General features: G+C 44.9%; 2 protein-coding genes across 5 annotated transcripts in view; one reads left to right on the plus strand and one right to left on the minus strand.

The window, feature by feature from the left end:
- Positions 1–946: 946 nt before the first annotated feature.
- Positions 947–6368, minus strand: LOC115106257 (sorting and assembly machinery component 50 homolog B-like). 2 transcript variants are annotated; one of them, XM_029628825.2, is made up of 15 exons: positions 6194–6368; positions 5745–5858; positions 5512–5613; positions 5297–5384; positions 5029–5135; positions 4614–4744; positions 3977–4064; positions 3731–3859; positions 3544–3615; positions 3369–3455; positions 3178–3248; positions 2926–2993; positions 2667–2813; positions 2363–2504; positions 947–1511 (listed from the first exon to the last, which is right to left on the minus strand). In XM_029628825.2, the coding sequence occupies exons 1-15, from the start codon at positions 6212–6214 to the stop codon at positions 1466–1468; spliced, it is 1413 nt and encodes a 470-aa protein (XP_029484685.2). In that variant the 5' UTR covers positions 6215–6368; the 3' UTR covers positions 947–1465. The 2 variants fall into 2 exon arrangements, with proteins under 2 accessions (XP_029484685.2, XP_064864263.1); XM_065008191.1 differs by having other exon boundaries at positions 6301–6325.
- Positions 6369–7123: 755 nt separating this feature from the next.
- Positions 7124–20013, plus strand: part of LOC115106111 (signal peptide, CUB and EGF-like domain-containing protein 1) — a 168709-nt gene continuing 155819 nt past the window's right edge. For all 3 annotated transcript variants that reach the window (XM_065008192.1, XM_065008193.1, XM_065008194.1), the window contains exons 1-2: positions 7124–7258; positions 9317–9439. In XM_065008192.1, coding sequence (XP_064864264.1) covers positions 7171–7258; positions 9317–9439 — 211 coding nt within the window. In that variant the 5' untranslated portion in view covers positions 7124–7170. The remainder of the gene's footprint in view (positions 7259–9316; positions 9440–20013) is intronic.

A 20013-nucleotide genomic window follows, 5' to 3' on the forward strand; every position in this document is an offset into this window, starting at 1 on the left:
TGTCACAACTCCACACCACTGGAGGGGGTCTAGAGGGTTGCCAGCTGCTGTTTACAAGGATACAAGCCCCACAGCACAGTGTTCATATGCGTTTGATACTGGTCTGCTGATGCTTGATAGGGACTAAATCCACCTCCAAATGAAAACTAAACCACCAGGCTTTCTCTGAGACAGAATGGATGAACACGGTTCAACAGAGTTCAGTAGAGAGAGAGACAGAGATGCTGAGTCAGGTTGTTTGGCTGGCAGATTCACACAACTGGTACAGTAGAGAGGTTGATGTCAGTACATGGTTACTGTACTAGGCTGTCTGTGTAGCACACCAGGGCAACGTATCCACAAAGCCTCTCAGAGTAGGAGTGCTTATTTAGGATCTGTCCATATAATATTATTCATTATGATCTAAAAGGCAAAACTGATCCAAGAACAGCACTCCTGCTCCGAGACGCTTTGTGGATACATTCCTTGCAGAGTCAACAGCTGTTCTGCCGCTCTTAGATCGACTTATCATGGCTCTTCAATGTGTCGTTTCTCACTGCAAATAGGAATTCAATGAGCAGTTGACTTGTCTGTAAAAACTAGATGGATTACCATGAGATTATAGTTGATATGTTATAAATACAATGTAAATAAAATGTTGACAATGCAGTGAAGTTCACTAGTTGCAATTGCACATGCTTTGGATATCTGCATGCTACAGTTAAGTGTAGACAGTTGGTGCACTCCCAAGCCATTGAATATATCAGGAGTTGACTTATATACCAATAGTGTGACTATTAATAACTGCAGGCTGATAAAACAGGCTACAGTGAGACCTGTACGTGACACACCTGTGTGTCTTGTAACTGCTGTCATTAATGCAGGTCTGAGGGTGTTTCAGATAAACTTTGGATCTGAATAAATCATTGCAAATGTGTGTGTGTCTATGAGAAACCACAAAAAAAGATTAAGGGGATTTATTTTTGGATTTATTGTGTAACTTAGACAACATTAAAAAGAGGACTAACAATAAGAGCAGCGGTGGAGGGTCACACTTGGGGTTTCCACCTCAGATTCACAGGGGCTGCTGTGGAGAGGGGGAATCAAATCTCAATTCTCCATGTCAAACAGCAGAACCGACAAATCAGTTGGAAAGAGTTCTAATAGGGTCAAATTAATCTAGAACCAAAACCAATAGTCACTTCCCTATGGATAGGGCAGGCAGCAGTCTTGGAAGGCAGGGGAGATAAACCCAAATCTCTTTGTCTGGCCAGAAACGTAATTGGTTGGTGGAAAATTAACACAGCAAACAGTGGGTGATATTATTGGTTAATATCAAAAAGGGCGGCGGGGCACTCCTCCAGAACCGTGCATTCTGGTAGGCTCCCACAGCTAGTGTTACACTCAACGGATAACAAGTGACAATGCTTTTCTCCCTTTCCCATCGTGCTCTCTGCTGCTGGACCCGGGCGGCAGGGTGATGACATCACAGGAAGCGGATTCCTGCTCCAAACTGGACGCCGTCGCATATCCTGAGGCAGGGAAGGAAAAAGAGGGAAGATGAGCCACAGAAAAGTTTTGAGACCTATATGTTCCGCACCTTGTGTCTGTTTATACCTAGGTGTTATGGCTTGTGTCTGTTTATTTACAGCACATATGAGCTGTATGGCATTGCAGCAATAACACCTCTCATCTCTCGTTCTATCATCTCTGCAGTGGTGGAAAAAGTACCCAATTGTCATACTTGAGTAAAAGTAAAGATACCTTAATAGAAAATTACTTAAGTAAAAGTGAGTCACCCAATAAAATACTACTTGAGTAAAAGAAGTATTTGGTTTTAAATATACTTAAGTATCAAAGTAAATGTACAAGTATAAATCATTTAAAATTCCTTATATTAAGCAAACCAGATAGTACCATTTTCATGTTTTTTTATTTACGGATAGCCAGTGGCACACTCCAACATCATTTACAAATGAAGCATTTGTGTTTAGTGAGTCCGCCAGATAAGAGGCAGTAGGGATAATCAGCGATGTTCTCGAGTGTGTGAATTGGATCATTTTCCTGTCCTGCTAAGCATTCAAAATGTAACAAGTACTTTTGGGTGTCAGGGAAAATCTATGGAGAAGAAAGTATATCATTTTCTTCAGGAATGTAGTGAAGTAAAAGTTGTCAAAAATATAAATAGTAAAGTAAAGTACAGATACCCAAAAAAACTACTTAAGTAGTACTTAAGTATTTTTATGTAAGTACTTTACACCACTGCATCTCTGGGAGTGTATATGTGGTCTGCTCTTACGCTTTTCTTTCTTTCTAGAGCGCTATATAAAAGCCCCGGCCTACTGAAGTCTGACCTGCTCCTCCAAATGTGTGTGTGTTGTACCTGTCTCCACTCTGAACCCCCATGGGAATGCAGTAGTTGAGCTCCAGCCTGGCGATGTTCGCAAGACGCAACACGATGCCTGCTCCATACGACCAGCGGATACACTCCGCCAGCTTCTGTAGGTGTGCTCTAGGACCCTCTCCTGGGGACAGGAAACACTTACATGTAAGAAGAGGCAGAATGCACATAGATGCACAAACAGACAACTGAATATTTATTTGCAGTAGGTACCATATGTAACTCATTAGTTAATAGGGGCAATGAAAAACAGAACATGGACTAATATGAGGTTCAAGGTTCCCACCGTAGTTGAGGTTGCACAGGTTCCCAGCGTTGAGGAAGAAGTGTGTCCTGAAGAGGTCTCCGAAGCCGGCCCGGCCCGGACGGAAGGGTAGAGGAGTGTACAGGTGGAGCCCACCTGCCCAGTACGCCTCTCCTCCCAGGTAGTCACCTGCGGCAACACAGGTAAAACCTTACGTTTCATCATCAGGACTCTGGGCAACGGACCCAACCCTGTGCACCACACATGCCCGTTCAAATAAACAGAGAGCGCATGACCTCACCCTCGCTCTGTGGGCCGATGCTGTACATTCCAAATCCTCGCACACTGGTGGGACCGCCCAGATAGAACCTGGACAATACAGAAATATGTCAATGACATATAATAACGGCCAATTGTCACTCACAGACCACAGGTGCTCACAACATCCCCTAAACACTGGAGGATAAATACTTCACAGAATGAGTTCTCAATGGCGCCACCTAGCGATTTCTATCAAATCCATGTGACATGAACCTGATGGGAGTGGTCCTACCTGTCAGCGATGGAGGACGGTCTGCCTCCGATGGGGAGGAGACACCCACCCCAGAGGGAGGCGGAGAGGACCTGAAAGAGACCACCAGGGCCATGTTATATGACATGTTGAACACTCAGGTACCCATAATTCACTTCCTATTTGACCTGGGTATTTCCCCCCAGGTTAGGGACTGAGTAGTGTTCCCTTACCGAGTCCCAGACCAGCCGTCTGTTGACCTGCAGCTCAAAGTCCTCCTTCAGGAAGCTTGCATCTCCGCCTGTATAGCCAGCCAGCTCCTACAGAGGGCAAGACACATCAGCATGGCCACTTCATATAGATCTACAGTGGTGTATTATGCAGAGAAAGTCACACACACAAACATACCTGGTTGATCCTCAGTAAGGCACCTTTCTTGGGGAAGATGGCAGAGTTCCTGTTGTCAATGGACATGGTGTGCTGCAAGACAACAACCGTCAGTAGATTGACTCAAATTCTTGCTATTTTGAAAGTGAAGATCATTAAAGGTTAAGATTATTAGATAAAGGGAACTGAGAGACAAAGGGCTTTGTACCGAGAGGGCAGACTTGAGGGTGTGTCCGCTCTCTTCTCGCACGGCGAAGGAGGCACTGCGTGCCAGACAGCCCAGCTCCCTCCACACACCCTCCCACTTCAGAGTGTGGTTGGTCCTCCACAGAGGAAACTATAGGAGAGAGAGGGCGAATGAATTTCCACAAGGATAACTAAGGCAGATAAAATCAAATAAAAAATTAAATGTGACACACACAGACCCAAACACATACAGTAGGAGTCCTCTTACATTGAGCTCAGTGGAGACTCCTCTGTCTGTCTCTTTGAGGGAGCTCCATGGAAACTGGCCTGTGACTTTGTACAGGTTTAGAGCGAGGCTGCAACAAGACAACACCTGTCACAACTTGAAACAAAACGGCAGCCATTACACCGCAAGTGCTATGTTTTTCTGTTGTAATTTCTACTGCTTTTTTCTCCCCAATTTCGTGATTACGATCTTGCCTCGTCGCTGCAACTCCCCAATGGGCTCGGGAGAGGCGAAGGTCTTCCCGAAACATGACCCGCCAACACCGGCTCGCTTAACCCGGAAGCCAGCTGCACCAATGCGTTGGAAGAAACACTGTTCAACTGACGACCGGTCAGCCTGCAGGCCCCCGGCAAGCCACAAGGAGTCGCTAGAGCGGGCTGAGGCAAGTAAAGCCCCACCGGCCAAACCCAGATGACACTAGGCCAATTGTGCCCCGCCCTATGGGACTCTCAGTCACGGCCGGTTATGACACAGCCTGGGATCAAACACTAGGCTGTAGTGACGCCGCAACACTGCGATGCAGTGCCTTAGACCGCTGCGCCACCCGGGAGGCCTGCAAGTGCTATTTCAATGTCCTATTGACACAGAGAGCAAGGACAGAGGTGTTCCCTGTTCGTACTTGCGTTCGAAGTTGCCTGGCTGGGGCTTGAAGAAGGACAGGCCGTAGGAAGTCTCCTTGGTCCCGTAGGAAAACTGGAAGGTTAACTTCTCCGCACGGCCAAACACGTTAGGAAGCTTCACACCCAACACCTGGAAGACAGAGACAACGTTACTCCCAGGTCAGGGTCACACACCTGTTCTACCTGTCTGTGAACGTACATGAACACACTATGCACCCATTTGGAAGTGTTTGCAGTGAAAATGAGGCAGGGAAGCTGCTTAACCGGTCTCTCTGTAATCACATGATTGTATTTAGGAATGTCAGCCCTGGGTCATTGTGACAGGGGTTTCAATGAACAACAATTGTGTGATGCTTTGTTATAGCGCTCCTGTAAGTATGTGTGTGAGAGATAGTGGTGTTTGTATTCTCTCACCATGCTGCCCTCGTTGTTGCCGACCATGGTGTTGTAGCTGCCCGTCAGCCTCTTCATCTCTGTCACCTCGAACGTCACGTCCAGACCATTTGGCAAAGCATCCGCACCTGGGAGGGGTAGACCAAAACAGACAGAGGGCTCCTCTCCAGTGATGTAAATATCTTTTTACTGGTTATCCTTCCATATTGGCAACGTCTCATGATTGAGATGGGTTGTGATATTGTTTCAGACACACGCACACACAGCTGTTTAAGGGTGCACACTGTACCATCTGATGTATCTATGACAACCTCCACCTCTTTGAAGATGCCCAGACGCAGCAGTTTCTGTCTGGCAATATGAGACTTCTTCATGACCTGTCAAAGAGACAACCTGCAGCTTTTAGCACAGACGTTTCCCCTTAAACTAGGGATCATTTCAGAGTGTGTGTGTAGGTTGTGTGTGCATGTTCGAGTATGTGGAGTCCAGAGTGCTCACACTTACATCAATAAGGTTTTTAGCATGGAAGACCTCAGAGATTTCATAGCCCAGCAGATCCTCTTTGGTTCGGCCCAAGCCCTCAATGTTGACATGTTGGACAACAACCTGCAATGAAGGGACAGATTCTCAGCATCCATTCCAACTAGGTGGCCAATGATTTACTCAGCTCCCTTTGCTAAGAAGATGGCGAACAACTTGTAATTGGAGTAACGGTAACTTGGATAAGAGATGCTTACGTCTTTGTTTTCCAGGACCTCCTGTTTTGTCTCTTGTTCTGCCTCCTGCACCTCAATCATGTCGTCGGGATGAACGCCCATGTCGCGCCCGTGCATCGGGAGAGGGTCCATACTCTGAACAGTGTCGAGAAAGTAGAAAAATGATCTGAAGATATGACCATGCGTAGATAGCTATCTAACTAGCTTCGTTCTGTCAAGGTGGTACATTTTCTAACACGCTGACAGACCAGACACAATCCATATTGCATAACATTACATAAAATATAGTAAAATAACCATCTGCCTCATGTCATACAACTCTTTGCCATTAATGTCATTTCTGTATCGTGTCCACGGCCTATGAGTTCGTCCATAGTAACTAACGTTACACCGCCATACAATACACAGAACGGGGAGGTCATGCAGAATTTCATCCCCACTTCTCGTGGTTTTAAGAAATTAAGATTTACCCTGGCGTGGACAGTCCCCATGGTGACGTATTTCTCTTGAAAAATATCCCTTTTTGATAAGTAAATGTTTTTTAACAGGTCGATTTAGAGAAGAAATTCACTACTACCAATGGCTAGATTTTCCAGGTCCTTAACTCCCTTCAAGGGAGACGCCATGACACTTTGCGAAGCCTGTTCTGCGCACAGTGATTGGTCAAACATGTGCCTTTGTCACTGACAGGTGGGCGGGACAAAACCAGCGCACTGTGTAGTGTGTGCCAAGACCAGCAGAGGGCAGTATCTCTACACTCAAACTTCAGCCCTGTTTGAAGTTCCTGCTTTTACTGTGGCAAGTCTGTGCATTATGTTTAGAGATAATGTTGGTCCCTTCAGATGTATGCTTCTTATGACAAAACGTTTATTTCAAAGTATTTCCATTGCATTGTAAATAATGACAAGAATAGACCACAACCAACTAAGAAGTGCCCAGAACTGCCCATTTGGCTACGAATGTAGCCTATTGAAATAAGCGCCTGCGGGACAATTCATCTGAAAAACATAAAAACATAGCTATACCTGAGCTCTTTTTTTCTCGATATTAATCACCACGATTGTAACTTGAATATGTATAACCTTAGTTTATAGGCCTACATTATCATGATTCATGAGTTCCATTATAGGCAATTGAGACCTCTGGTGACAATTTGGCCCCGCGCTGGTGAGAAATATCTGAAAACATTTATTGATCAAGTTTGATGATTTTCTGTGTTGGTCACGGTCTCAGGCAGTGAGTAATCAATTGAACCAAAGCAACCAATTTTCCTCTCTCTCTCTCTCCCTCTACACCTCCAATGCGCTCTTCAAATGCGTGCAAGCCAATCAGAAAGCGGCTCCGCTGGTCTCGCTGTCCTCTTCTACTGCCTCTGCCAGTACCAAAACGGTTCTCTTATCAAAGAAACACACAACCAAAAAACTGCATTCAATCACCGCCTTTTACCATGGGAAGTGCTTGTTTTTCCTGGGAAGTATGTTTGTTTTTCGTCCTCATTAATACCTGTGAGGTGATGGGGGATGTTGGACTCGCAGGTAAGGAGCTCTCATTCTATCCCTTTCTGTCTTATATCATTTTGACACATATTTTTTTAAGATAGTGCTGTCTATTTTCCCTGTTCATGTTTTATTGAAAAGTTAAAACCAGCGCATGACAGCGTAGAATAGGTGAAGCATAGTGGATTTCTTTAATGCCTAGGCTAAGGTAGATTATATTCATTTTAATTGGAGAGTATTTGTGGACTGAGATAACAGTTGAGACAGTTGAGAGAACATGTTCCTTTGAGAAACACTTGGTTGAAGATGAATCATTTGGGCTAGCAACATTTGAACAGTATGGAAAGGAGAAATAGCTAAACACCGATATTGAAAAACATTGAACGAAATATATCAATTTGATGCCAAATCTAGCAATTATAAAAGGCTTTGAATGGGTGATGTGATATGCGCGCGAAATAAATCAGGCTCCAAACACGTTTACATTTGGCCTTGCAGAGCTGAACCATATCTACTCATTATGGACTGACAATTAAAAATAGTGCGTGTTAGTCCAGTTTGCATTGACAATATTACTCTAAACACTATTTGAAGTTGAGTATTTGTTTCGACATATTCAATTTCCCTTTCTGGATGTAAAAAAAAAAGTATACAAGAAATGAGGTCCATCGACTGAGATCTACCTGCATGTTTTACCAGTCGTAGATCAATCTGCGAGGTAGGTCCAGGACTGGTTAATGCGTGAAGACAAATATGTATGACTAAGCATCTTTTCACCCATCTGCTTGAACGATTCCCTTCTATGAGCTGATACATAGCATCTTTTCCGGATCAGTTGCCTGCCCAGAGGTGTCCATGTGGACATGGGTTGGGAAGGTGGCCTTCACGGTCCCTGGAGGAGTCTGTCCCAACCTGCTTATCGACTACCTTTCAGCGGAAAGCGGCGCGCCTTGTCTCCCTCCAACTATGGATTGGCGAGAAGTCAATATTGGGACGGCCACTGAAGCACGGGAGAGGGGAGAGGGGAGAGGGCTTTATTTTACATTAGTCAACGGTATTTCATCATAATAGTCCCATGGTGAACCTGCAATAACAGTTTCCTGCCTTATCTCTCTCTATTCACTGTCAACAACTCAGTGAGAACCGGCAGTTGAACTATCTAGTCCAGGTTTTACAGGCTATATTCCGCTGCCTACTCCTATCACTTTATTTTTCATTTCTACTGGCGCTCACATGGGAGCAAATAAATCAGTCATCCGCTTGATAAAAAATATTTATTGTGATGACATTTATTGTTTATTTATTGCATTTTGTTGAGCTGAGCGGGGGTCAGGCAGCAGGGCTTAACCCCGCAGAGAAATAAACGCTGGATTTACGGCTCCCAATATGGGCTATTCATGAGGGGCAAGACAGGAGACAGGGTAGCTGCTTCTCAGCTCAAGATAGATACATCGCTAGAGAGAGGAAGAGAACAGAAGTTTGGAGAGGTTCAACTTTCTCTCTTAAACTTGTGGTCTTTCTTTCTCGCTCTCTCTCTCTCTCTCTCTCTCTCTCTTGCTCTCTTTCGCTGTCTGTCTGTGTGAATTAGCTGGCTTAAGGCCCCTGGATTCATCCCCAGATGTGACTCTCTAACAATGACTTGATCAATAGGGTTCCCTATAGCCACTCAGTATTCCAGAGGCATCCACTAAGCCCTGATACACTAGTGTACCTCTCGGCTATTGGTATTTGATTCATATAAATTATTATTGGTTTTGGCCTCTTTAGTGTTACCGGTATCTTTTATAGAGTTAAGAAACCTCACCCTTCATCCACTATGTTACTCCCTGACAGTTTATTGTCTTATATGAGGAGTTCTACATTTTGGACGTTTGCCATCATAAAGTAAATATTTCCAGCCTGTATATATCTGGATGGAGCTGCATTTGGCCAAGAGGACTGAGCTTTCCCTGAGAGAGCGGGATTAAAACATTTGATTGAGGTTGTACAAAACCCATTCACCTCTCACCAAAACCATCGCTATTTTGTAGACTTAGTCCTATTGATGAGTCCTTGGAGACCAGTGGTTTACAGTTGTCCCTTGTGTCATTTCTCTAGAAGCCGATGAATGCTCTGAAGGCACGGATGACTGTCACATTGATGCCCTCTGCCAGAATACCCCCAAATCCTTCAACTGCATCTGCAAGCCGGGATACAAGGGAGACGGCAAGCAGTGTGAAGGTGAGTTTCACTACATTGTCTTATGGCTTCAATGTGATATGACTTAATTCACCCCCCCCTCCCTCCGGCCACTCCGATCCAAATCATCATCCTCAATCACCTCACACCCCTGTCCTCTCCGCACTTCATTCCGCCCGCCCCCTATTGCTCTCTGACAGGCTCAGCAGTAATGGCAGGTTTTACAGCTGTTTCACAGGAACCCCCTGTTTCTCTCCCCTCTTCTCCCCCTTCCCGACTCCAGCCCCACCGCCAGCTCTCCTAATTAACTGGTAGGAAGTGGACTGAGGGAAGGTGTGAGGGTGAGAGGGGGCAGCACCTGACTGTGCGTTCACACCTCCACTCATTTCTGCCTCAAAGCACACCACAGCTGGAGCTAGAGCTAGCTTAGCGCACAGCACACACTCCCTCCCAACGCTAGCCTGTCTAGCCGTACAAATGCAATCGAAACGCATCTACGCACGCACACACGCAAACGCCAGATCAGCTTATAGGCTACCACGGCAAATAACGTGGTAACGATACATCAGTCATATTGGCCCCTAGAGCTAGCCAGGATAGGAGAGCAAGAGAGGATTGTGGTGATGACGGGCCTTTTTCTATAGGGGTTTTCACTGTCTCTATTTTCAGGCTTTTTCAAGTGTCTCCTGTTTGTTTAAGTATTTGTGTGTATGTCAGTGAGTTATATCCAACACTTTCTCCTGTTTGCTCAGCTGTGTACCAGTCTCCCTCGCCTGAAACACATGCACACGCACACACACACACACGCACGCAAGCACACACACACACACACACACACACACACACACACACACACACACACACACACACACACACACACACACACACACACACACACACACACAGAGTGAGCAGGTGTTATGTCTGAGGAACTCACCTGGATATTGCACATTCAGAGACTCTGTACCTCTCATTTGGTCAACCTGGGGAGAACACAATGACATGGACCTGTGTCATTGTTTGATTAGCTCACTTATCAAATGCCTCAGGCTGTGTGAGTCTTCCTACATATGACTGTATAATCACACACCTGGCTCGGAGAGAGGGAGTAAGGGAGCTTGACTATTATTTCCACCATTTTGTGTCTGCTGATTCTGTTGAGTTCCATACTGTAGCTCTGTCTCCATTTGTTTTGCCCTGGTCTACTTGATATACTGTAGCTCTGTCTCCATTTGTTTTGCCCCGGTCTACTTGATATACTGTAGCTCTGTCTCCATTTGTTTTGCCCCGGTCTACTTGATATACTGTAGCTCTGTCTCCATTTGTTTTGCCCCGGTCTACTTGATATACTGTAGCTCTGTCTCCATTTGTTTTGCCCCGGTCTACTTGATATACTGTAGCTCTGTCTCCATTTGTTTTGCCCCGGTCTACTTGATATACTGTAGCTCTGTCTCCATTTGTTTTGCCCCGGTCTACTTGATATACTGTAGCTCTGTCTCCATTTGTTTTGCCCTGGTCTACTTGATATACCGTAGCTCTGTCTCCATTTGTTTTGCCCTGGTCTACTTGATATACTGTAGCTCTGTCTCCATTTGTTTTGCCCTGGTCTACTTGATATACTGTAGCTCTGTCTCCATTTGTTTTGCCCTGGTCTACTTGATATACTGTAGCTCTGTCTCCATTTGTTTTGCCCCGGTCTACTTGATATACTGTAGCTCTGTTTCCATTTGTTATGCCCTGGTCTACTTGATATACTGTAGCTCTGTCTCCATTTGTTTTGCCCCGGTCTACTCGATATACTGTAGCTCTGTCTCCATTTGTTTTGCCCCGGTCTACTTCTCAAATCAAATCAAATTTTACTTGTTACATACACATGATTAGCAGATGTTAATGCAAGTGTAGCGAAATGCTTGTGCTTCTAGTTCCGACAATGCAGTAATAACCCACGAGTAATCTAACCTAACAATTTCACAACAGCTACCTTATACACACAAGTGTATAGGGATGAAGAATATGTACATAATGATATATGAATGAGTGATTGTACAGAACGGCATAGGCAAGATGCAGCAGATGGTATCGAGTACAGTATATACATATGAGATGAGTAATGTAGGGTATGTAAACATTATATTAAGTGGCATTGTTTAAAGTGGCTAGTGATACATGTATTACATAAAGATGGCAAGATGCAGTAGGTGGTATAGAGTACAGTATATACCTATGAGATTAGTAATGTAGGGTATGTAAACATTATATTAAGTGGCATTGTTTAAAGTGGCTAGTGATACATTTTTTACATGTATGGCAGCAGCCATTCAATGTTAGTGGTGGTTGTTTAACAGTCTGATGGCCTTGAGATAGAAGCTGTTTTTCAGTCTCTCTGTCCCTGCTTTGATGCACCTGTACTGACCTCGCCTTCTGGATGATAGCGGGGTGAACAGGCACTGGCTCGGGTGGTTGTTGTCCTTGATTATCTTTATGGCCTTCCTGTGACATCGGGTGGTTTAGGTGTCTTGGAGGGCAGGTAGTTTGCCCCCGGTGATGCGTTGTGCAGACCTCACTACCCTCTGGAGAGCCTTACGGTTGTGGGCGGAGCAGTTGCCGTACCAGGCGGTGATACCACCCGACAGGATGCTCTCGATTGTGCATCTGTAAAAGTTTGTGAGTGCTTTTGGTGCCAAGCCGAATTTCTTCAGCCTCCTGAGGTTGAAGAGGCCCTGCTGCGCATTCTTCACCACTCTGTCTGTGTGGGTGGACCAATTCAGTTTGTCCGTGATGTGTACGCCGAGGAACTTAAAACTTTCTACCCTCTCCACTACTGTCCCGTCGATGTGGATAGGGGGGTGCTCCCTCTGCTGTTTCCTGAAGTCCATGATCATCTCCTTTGTTTTGTTGACGTTGAGTGTGAGGTTATTTTCCTGACACCACACTCCGAGGACACTCACCTCCTCCCTGTAGGCCGTCTCGTCGTTGTTGGTAATCAAGCCTACCACTGTAGTGTCGTCTGCAAACTTGATGATTGTGTTGGAGATGTGCATGTCCACGCAGTCGTGGGTGAACAGGGAGTACAGGAGAGGGCTCAGAACGCACCCTTGTGGGGCCCCAGGGGTTGAGGATCAGCGGGGTGGAGATGTTGTTACCTACCCTCACCACCTGGGGGCGGCCCGTCAGGAAGTCCAGTACCCAGTTGCACAGTGCGGGGTCGAGACCCAGGGTCTTGATGACGAGTTTGGAGGGTACTATGGTGTTAAATGCTGAGCTGTCGTCGATGAATAGCATTCTCACATACAGTGGGGAGAACAAGTATTTGATACACTGCCGATTTTGCAGGTTTTCCTACTTACAAAGCATGTAGAGGTCTGTAATTTTTTATCATAGGTACACTTCAACTATGAGAGACAGAATCCCCCCAAAATATCCAGAAAATCACATTGTATGATTTTAAGTAATTCATTTGCATTTTATTGCATGACATAAGTATTTGATCACCTACCAACCAGTAAGAATTCCGTCTCTCACAGACCTGTTAGTTATTCATTACCTGTATTAACTGCACCTGTTTGAACTCGTTACCTGTATAAAAGACACCTGTCCACACACTCCGTCTCTCACAGTTGAAGTGTACCTAGGATAAAAATTACAGACCTCTACATGCTTTGTAAGTAGGAAAACCTGCAAAATTGGCAGTATATCAAATACTTGTTCTCCCCACTGTAGGTATTCCTGTTATCCAGATGGGTTAGGGCCGTGTGCAGTGTGGTTGTGATTGTGTCGTCTGTGGACATATTGCGGCGGTAAGCAAATTGGAGTGGGTCTAGGGTGTCAGGTAGGGTGGAGGTGATATGGTCCTTGACTAGTCTCTCAAAGCACTTCATGATGACGGAAGTGAGTGCTACGGGGCGGTAGTCGTTTAGCTCAGTTACCTTAGCTTTCTTGGGAACAGGAACAATGGTGGCCCTCTTGAAGCATGTGGGAACAGCAGACTGGGATAAGGTAGGATTAAATATGTCCGTAAACACACCAGCCAGCTGGTCTGCGCATGCTCTGAGGATGTGGCTGGGGATGCCGTCTGGGCCTGCAGCCTTGCGAGGGTTAACACGTTTAAATGTTTTACTCACATCGGCTGCAGTGAAGGAGAGTCCGCAGGTTTTGGTAGCGGGCCGTGTCAGTGGCACTGTATTGTCCTCAAAGCGAGCAAAGAAGTTGTTTAGTCTGTCTGGGAGCAAGAAATCCTGGTCCGCGACAAGGCTGGTTTTCTTTCTGTAATCCATGATAGACTGTAGACCCTGCCACATACCTCTTGTGTCTGAGCCATTGAATTGGGACTCTACTCTGTCTCTATACTGACGCTTAGCTTGTTTGATTGCCTTGCGGAGGGAATAGCTACACTGTTTGTATTCGGTCATGTTTCCGGTCACCTTGCCCTGGTTAAAAGCAGTGGTTCGCGTTCTCTGTTTCGCGCGAATGCTGCCATCAATCCACGGTTTCTGGTTTTGGAATGTTTTAATAGTTGCTGTCGGTACGACATCGCCGATGCACTTGCTAATGAACTCGCTCACAGAATCAGCGTATTCGTCAATGTTGTTGTTTGACGCAATGCGGAACATATCCCAATCCACGTGCTCGAAGCAATCTTGAAGCGTGGAATCAGATTGGTCGGACCAGCGTTGAACAGACCTGAGAGCGGAAGCTTCCTAGTTTAGTTTCTGTCTATAGGCTGGAAGCAACAAAATGGAGTCGTGGTCAGTTTTTCCGAAAGGACTACGGGGGAGGGCCTTATATGCGTCGCTGAAGTTAGAATAACAATGATCTAGGGTTTTACCAGCCCTGGTAGCACAATCGATATGCTGATAGAATTTAGGAAGTCTTGTTTTCAGATTAGCCTTGTTAAAAAATCCCCAGCTACAATGAATGCAGCCTCAGGATATGTGGTTTCCAGTTTACATAGAGTCAAATAAAGTTTGTTCAGGGCCATCGATGTGTCTGCTTGGGGGGGAATATATGCGGCTGTGATTATAATCGAAGATATTTATCTTGGTAGATAATGCGGTCAACATTTGATTGTGAGGAATTCTAAGTCAGGTGAACAGAAGGACTTGAGTTCCTGTATGTTGTTATGATCACACCACGTCTCGTTAATCATAGGGAATACCCCCCTGCCCCTCGTCTTACCAGAAAGATGGTTGTTTCTGTCGGCGCGATGCGTGAAGAAACCAGCTGGCTGTACCGACTCCGATAGCGTGTCTCGAGTGAGCCATGTTTCCGTGAAGCAAAGAACGTTATAGTCCCTGATTTCTCTCTGAAATGTTACCCTTGCTCGGATTTCATCAACCTTGTTGTCAAGAGACTGGACATTGGCGAGTAGTATGCTCGGGAGCAGTGCGCAATGTGCCCATCTCCGGAGCCTGACCAGAAGACTGCTTAGTCTGCCCATTTTACGGCGACGTTGTTTCGGTTCGCCGGCTGGGATCCGATCCATTGTACTGGGTGTTGGGTAAAACACAGGATCCGCTTGGGGAAAGCCGTTATTCCTGGTTGTAATTATGGTGAGTTGACGTTGCTCTTATATCCAATAGTTCCTCCCGACTGTATGTAATAAAACCTAAGATTACCTGGGGTACCAATGTAATAAATAACACGTAAAAAAAAAATACTGCATAGTTTCCTAGGAACACGAAGCGAGGCGGCCATCTCTGTCGGCACCAGAAGTCATCTATTCTATTGGCCATCCTCCGCCATTGGACTTAAGCTATGACATTGGAGAGACGTTCTGGAATTGCTAGAAACGCCTGTACTAAAAGATGATATTGTACCGGGCAGCTCTGCTACACATTGCATAATCTCCAGTCAGAAACACAATGGTCCTTAGCCTAGAACAGATTGAGCTGCCCAGAATAATATATTAAATGTTGTCCGTAGAGAAACTACAAAAGGTAGAGAATCTTTTTAGGGATATGTTCCTCCTACTGTAAAACAGCTGTCTGAGTAGAGGGCCCACCTGTCTGTCTGTCTGTCTTGTCTTGTCTAGTCTTGTCTGTCTGTCTGTCTTGTCTGTCTGTCTATCTTGTCTGTCTATCTTGTCTGTCTGTCTATCTTGTCTGTCTTGTCTCTGTCTGTCTGTCTTGTATCTGTCTGTCTTGTCTGTCTATCTATCTTGCCACCCGTCTGTCTGTTTTGTCTAGTCTTGTCTGACTGTCTGTCTATCTTGTCTGTCTTGTCTCTGTCTGTCTGTCTTGTCTCTGTCTGTCTTGTCTATCTATCTTGTCTGTCTGTCTTGTCCTTCTGTCTTATCTGTCTTGTCTGTCTGTCTTTTCTTGTCTTTCTTGTCTGTCTGTCTGTCTATCTTGTCTGTCTGGTCTGTCTGTCTTGTCTGTCTGTCTATCTTGTCTGTCTGGTCTGTCTATCTTGTCTGTCTGTCATGTCTGCCCATCTGTCTTGTTTGTCTTGTCTCTGTCTGTCTTGTCTGTCTTGTCTCTGTCTGTCTTGTATGTCTGTCTCTGTCTGTCTTGTTTTGTTTGTCTGTCAGTCTTGTCTGTCTGTCCTGTCTGTCTGTCTTGTCGGTCTCATCTCTCTGTCTTTTCTTGTCTGTCTTGTCTCTGTCTGTCTTTTCTTGTCTGTCTGTCTGTCTGTCTGTCTGTCTGTCTGTCTGTCTGTCTGTCTGTCTGTCTGTCTTGTCTGCATGTCTGTCTTGTTTGTCTCTGTCTTGTCTGTCTTGTCTCTGTCTTGTCTGTCTGTCTGTCTTGTCTGTATGTCTATCTTGTCTGTCTTGTCTGTCTGTCTCTCTTGTTTCTGTCTGTCTGTCTTGTCTCTGTCTTGTCTCTGTCTTGTCTCTGTCTTGTCTGTCTTGTCTCTGTCTGTCTTGTCTCTGTCTTGCCTGTCTGTCTTTTCTTGTCTGTCTTGTCTATCTTGTCCTTCTGTCTTATCTGTCTTGTCTGTCTGTCTTTTCTTGTCTTTCTTGTCTGTCTGTCTGTCTATCTTGTCTGTCTGGTCTGTCTATCTTGTCTGTCTGTCATGTCTGCCCATCTGTCTTGTTTGTCTTGTCTCTGTCTGTCTTGTCTGTCTTGTCTCTGTCTGTCTTGTATGTCTGTCTCTGTCTGTCTGTCTTGTCGGTCTCGTCTCTCTGTCTTTTCTTGTCTGTCTTGTCGCTGTCTGTCTTTTCTTGTCTGTCTGTCTGTCTGTCTGTCTGTCTGTCTGTCTGTCTGTCTGTCTGTCTGTCTGTCTGGTCTGTCTTGTCTGCCTGTCTGTCTTGTTTGTCTCTGTCTTGTCTGTCTTGTCTCTGTCTTGTCTGTCTGTCTGTCTTGTCTGTATGTCTATCTTGTCTGTCTTGTCTGTCTGTCTCTCTTGTTTCTGTCTGTCTGTCTTGTCTCTGTCTTGTCTCTGTCTTGTCTGTCTTGTCTCTGTCTGTCTTGTCTCTGTCTTGTCTGTCTGTCTCTGTCTGTCTTGTTTTGTCTGTATGTCTATCTTTTCTGTCTGTCTATCTTGTCTGTCTTGTCTGTCTGTCTCTCTTGTTTCTGTTTTGTTTTGTCTGTCTGTCTTGTCTCTGTCTTGTCTCTGTCTTGTCTCTGTCTTGTCTCTGTCAGTCTTGTCTCTGTCTGTCCTGTCTGTCTGGTCTCTGTCTGTCTTGTCTGTCTGTGTGTACAGATTTATTGTGCTTATGAATGTTTGTTTAACTGAAATTCTAAGAGGGGTGTATTCCATATTTGGATGGGAATATATTTGTCCCCGTTGTTGATTGAATTGTGTGTGTGTTACATTTGTGTTGTACAGATGGAGAAACGAATGAGTTGTGCCTATGCCTCAGTATCTGAAATCCAATGTGTCCTGTCCTCCTGTCCTTGTGTCCAATACTGTCTGTCTGGTCTGTCTATCTTGTCTGTCTGTCATGTCTGCCCATCTGTCTTGTTTGTCTTGTCTCTGTCTGTCTTGTCTGTCTTGTCTCTGTCTGTCTTGTATGTCTGTCTCTGTCTGTCTTGTTTTGTTTGTCTGTCAGTCTTGTCTGTCTGTCTTGTCTGTCTGTCTGTCTTGTCGGTCTCGTCTCTCTGTCTTTTCTTGTCTGTCTTGTCGCTGTCTGTCTTTTCTTTTCTTGTCTGTCTGTCTGTCTGTCTGTCTGTCTGTCTTTCTGTCTGTCTGTCTGTCTGTCTGTCTGTCTTGTCTGTCTGTCTGTCTGTCTGTCTGTCTGTCTGTCTGTCTGTCTGGTCTGTCTTGTCTGCCTGTCTGTCTTGTTTGTCTCTGTCTTGTCTGTCTTGTCTCTGTCTTGTCTGTCTGTCTGTCTTGTCTGTATGTCTATCTTGTCTGTCTTGTCTGTCTGTCTCTCTTGTTTCTGTCTGTCTGTCTTGTCTCTGTCTTGTCTCTGTCTTGTCTCTGTCTGTCTTGTCTCTGTCTTGTCTGTCTGTCTCTGTCTGTCTTGTTTTGTCTGTATGTCTATCTTTTCTGTCTGTCTATCTTGTCTGTCTTGTCTGTCTGTCTCTCTTGTTTCTGTCTTGTTTTGTCTGTCTGTCTTGTCTCTGTCTTGTCTCTGTTAGTCTTGTCTCTGTCTGTCCTGTCTGTCTGGTCTCTGTCTGTCTTGTCTGTCTGTGTGTACAGATTTATTGTGCTTATGAATGTTTGTTTAACTGAAATTCTAAGAGGGGTGTATTCCATATTTGGATGGGAATATATTTGTCCCCGTTGTTGGTTGAATTGTGTGTGTGTTACATTTGTGTTGTACAGATGGAGAAACGAATGAGTTGTGCCTATGCCTCAGTATCTGAAATCCAATGTGTCCTGTCCTCCTGTCCTTGTGTCCAATACTGAAGCCACGATTGATACGGCACAATTAACGCCTCGGTCTCACCGACAGTACAAACGTTTCCAATGGAACGCTGCGTTTGCCTTGCAGCATTGCATTGCAGAAGCAGTTGCAGTACGTTCTGTGGTGCATATGTTGGATTTATCTGTATTCGTAGACAGCTTGACAGATCCAGATGATGCTGCGTACCATTTTGCGCAATGACGCTGTCGGTGGGACCGAGGCGTAAGGTCCAGTGAATGGGTGACAGAATGAAGACGGATGGTGGATGTGAGTTGACCCCTGACCTCTGTGATTAGATAGGGGCTGTGTAATTGGCCGGCTATGTTTCCCATCAGTAGACATTACATTACCCCGGTGGTGCAGAGGACAGAGTCATTAGGACGAGCAGAGAGCTGCTCTCTCTCTCTCTCTCTCTCTCTCTCTCTCTCTCTCTCTCTCTCTCTCTCTCTCTCTCTCTCTCTCTTCAATTCAATTCAATTCAAGGGCTTTATTGGCATGGGAAACATGTGTTAACATTGCCAAAGCAAGTGAGGTAGACAACATACAAAGTGAATATATAAAGTGAAAAACAACAAAAATTAACAGTAAACATTACACATACAGAAGTTTCAAAACAGTAAAGACATTACAAATGTCATATTATATATATATATATACAATGTACAAATAGTTAAAGGACACAAGATACAATGAATAAGCATAAATATGGGTTGTATTTACAATGGTGTTTGTTCTTCACTGGTTGCCCTTTTCTCGTGGCAACAGGTCACAAATCTTGCTGCTGTGATGGCACACTGTGGAATTTCACCCAAAAGATATGGGAGTTTTTCAAAATTGGATTTGTTTTCGAATTCTTTGTGGATCTGTGTAATCTGGGGGAAATATGTCTCTCTAATATGGTCATACATTGGGCAGGAGGTTAGGAAGTGCAGCTCAGTTTCCACCTCATTTTGTGGGCAGTGAGCACATAGCCTGTCTTCTCTTGAGAGCCATGTCTGCCTACGGCCTTTCTCAATAGCAAGGCTATGCTCACTGAGTCTGTACATAGTCAAAGCTTTCCTTAATTTTGGGTCGGTCACAGTGGTCAGGTATTCTGCCGCTGTGTACTCTCTGTGTAGGGCCAAATAGCATTCTAGTTTGCTCTGTTTTTTGTTAATTATTTCCAATGTGTTAAGTAATTATCTTTTTGTTTTCTCATGATTTGGTTGGGTCTAATTGTGCTGTTGTCCTGGGGCTCTGTAGGGTGTGTTTGTGTTTGTGAACAGAGCCCCAGGACCAGCTTGCTTAGGGGACTCTTCTCCAGGTTCATCTCTCTGTAGGTGATGGCTTTGTTATGGAAGGTTTGTGAATCGCTTCCTTTTAGGTGGTTGTAGAATTTAACGGCTCTTTTCTGGATTTTGATAATTAGTGGGTATCGGCCTAATTCTGCTCTGCATGCATTATTTGGTGTTTTACGTTGTACACGGAGGATATTTTTGCAGAATTCTGCGTGCAGAGTCTCAATTTGGTGTTTGTCCCATTTTGTGAAGTCTTGGTTGGTGAGCGGACCCCAGACCTCACAACCATAAAGGGCAATGGGCTCTATGACTGATTCAAGTATTTTTAGCTAAATCCTAATTGGTATGTTGAAATTTATGTTTCTTTTGATGGCATAGAATGCCCTTCTTGCCTTGTCTCTCAGATCGTTCACAGCTTTGTGGAAGTTACCTGTGGCGCTGATGTTTAGGCCAAGGTATGTATAGTTTTTGTGTGCTCTAGGGCAACAGTGTCTAGATGGAATTTGTATTTGTGGTCCTGGTGACTGGACCTTTTTGGAACACCA

The sequence above is a fragment of the Oncorhynchus nerka genome, linkage group LG23 (assembly GCF_034236695.1).
Source record: "Oncorhynchus nerka isolate Pitt River linkage group LG23, Oner_Uvic_2.0, whole genome shotgun sequence".
Taxonomy (NCBI): Eukaryota; Metazoa; Chordata; class Actinopteri; order Salmoniformes; family Salmonidae; genus Oncorhynchus; species Oncorhynchus nerka.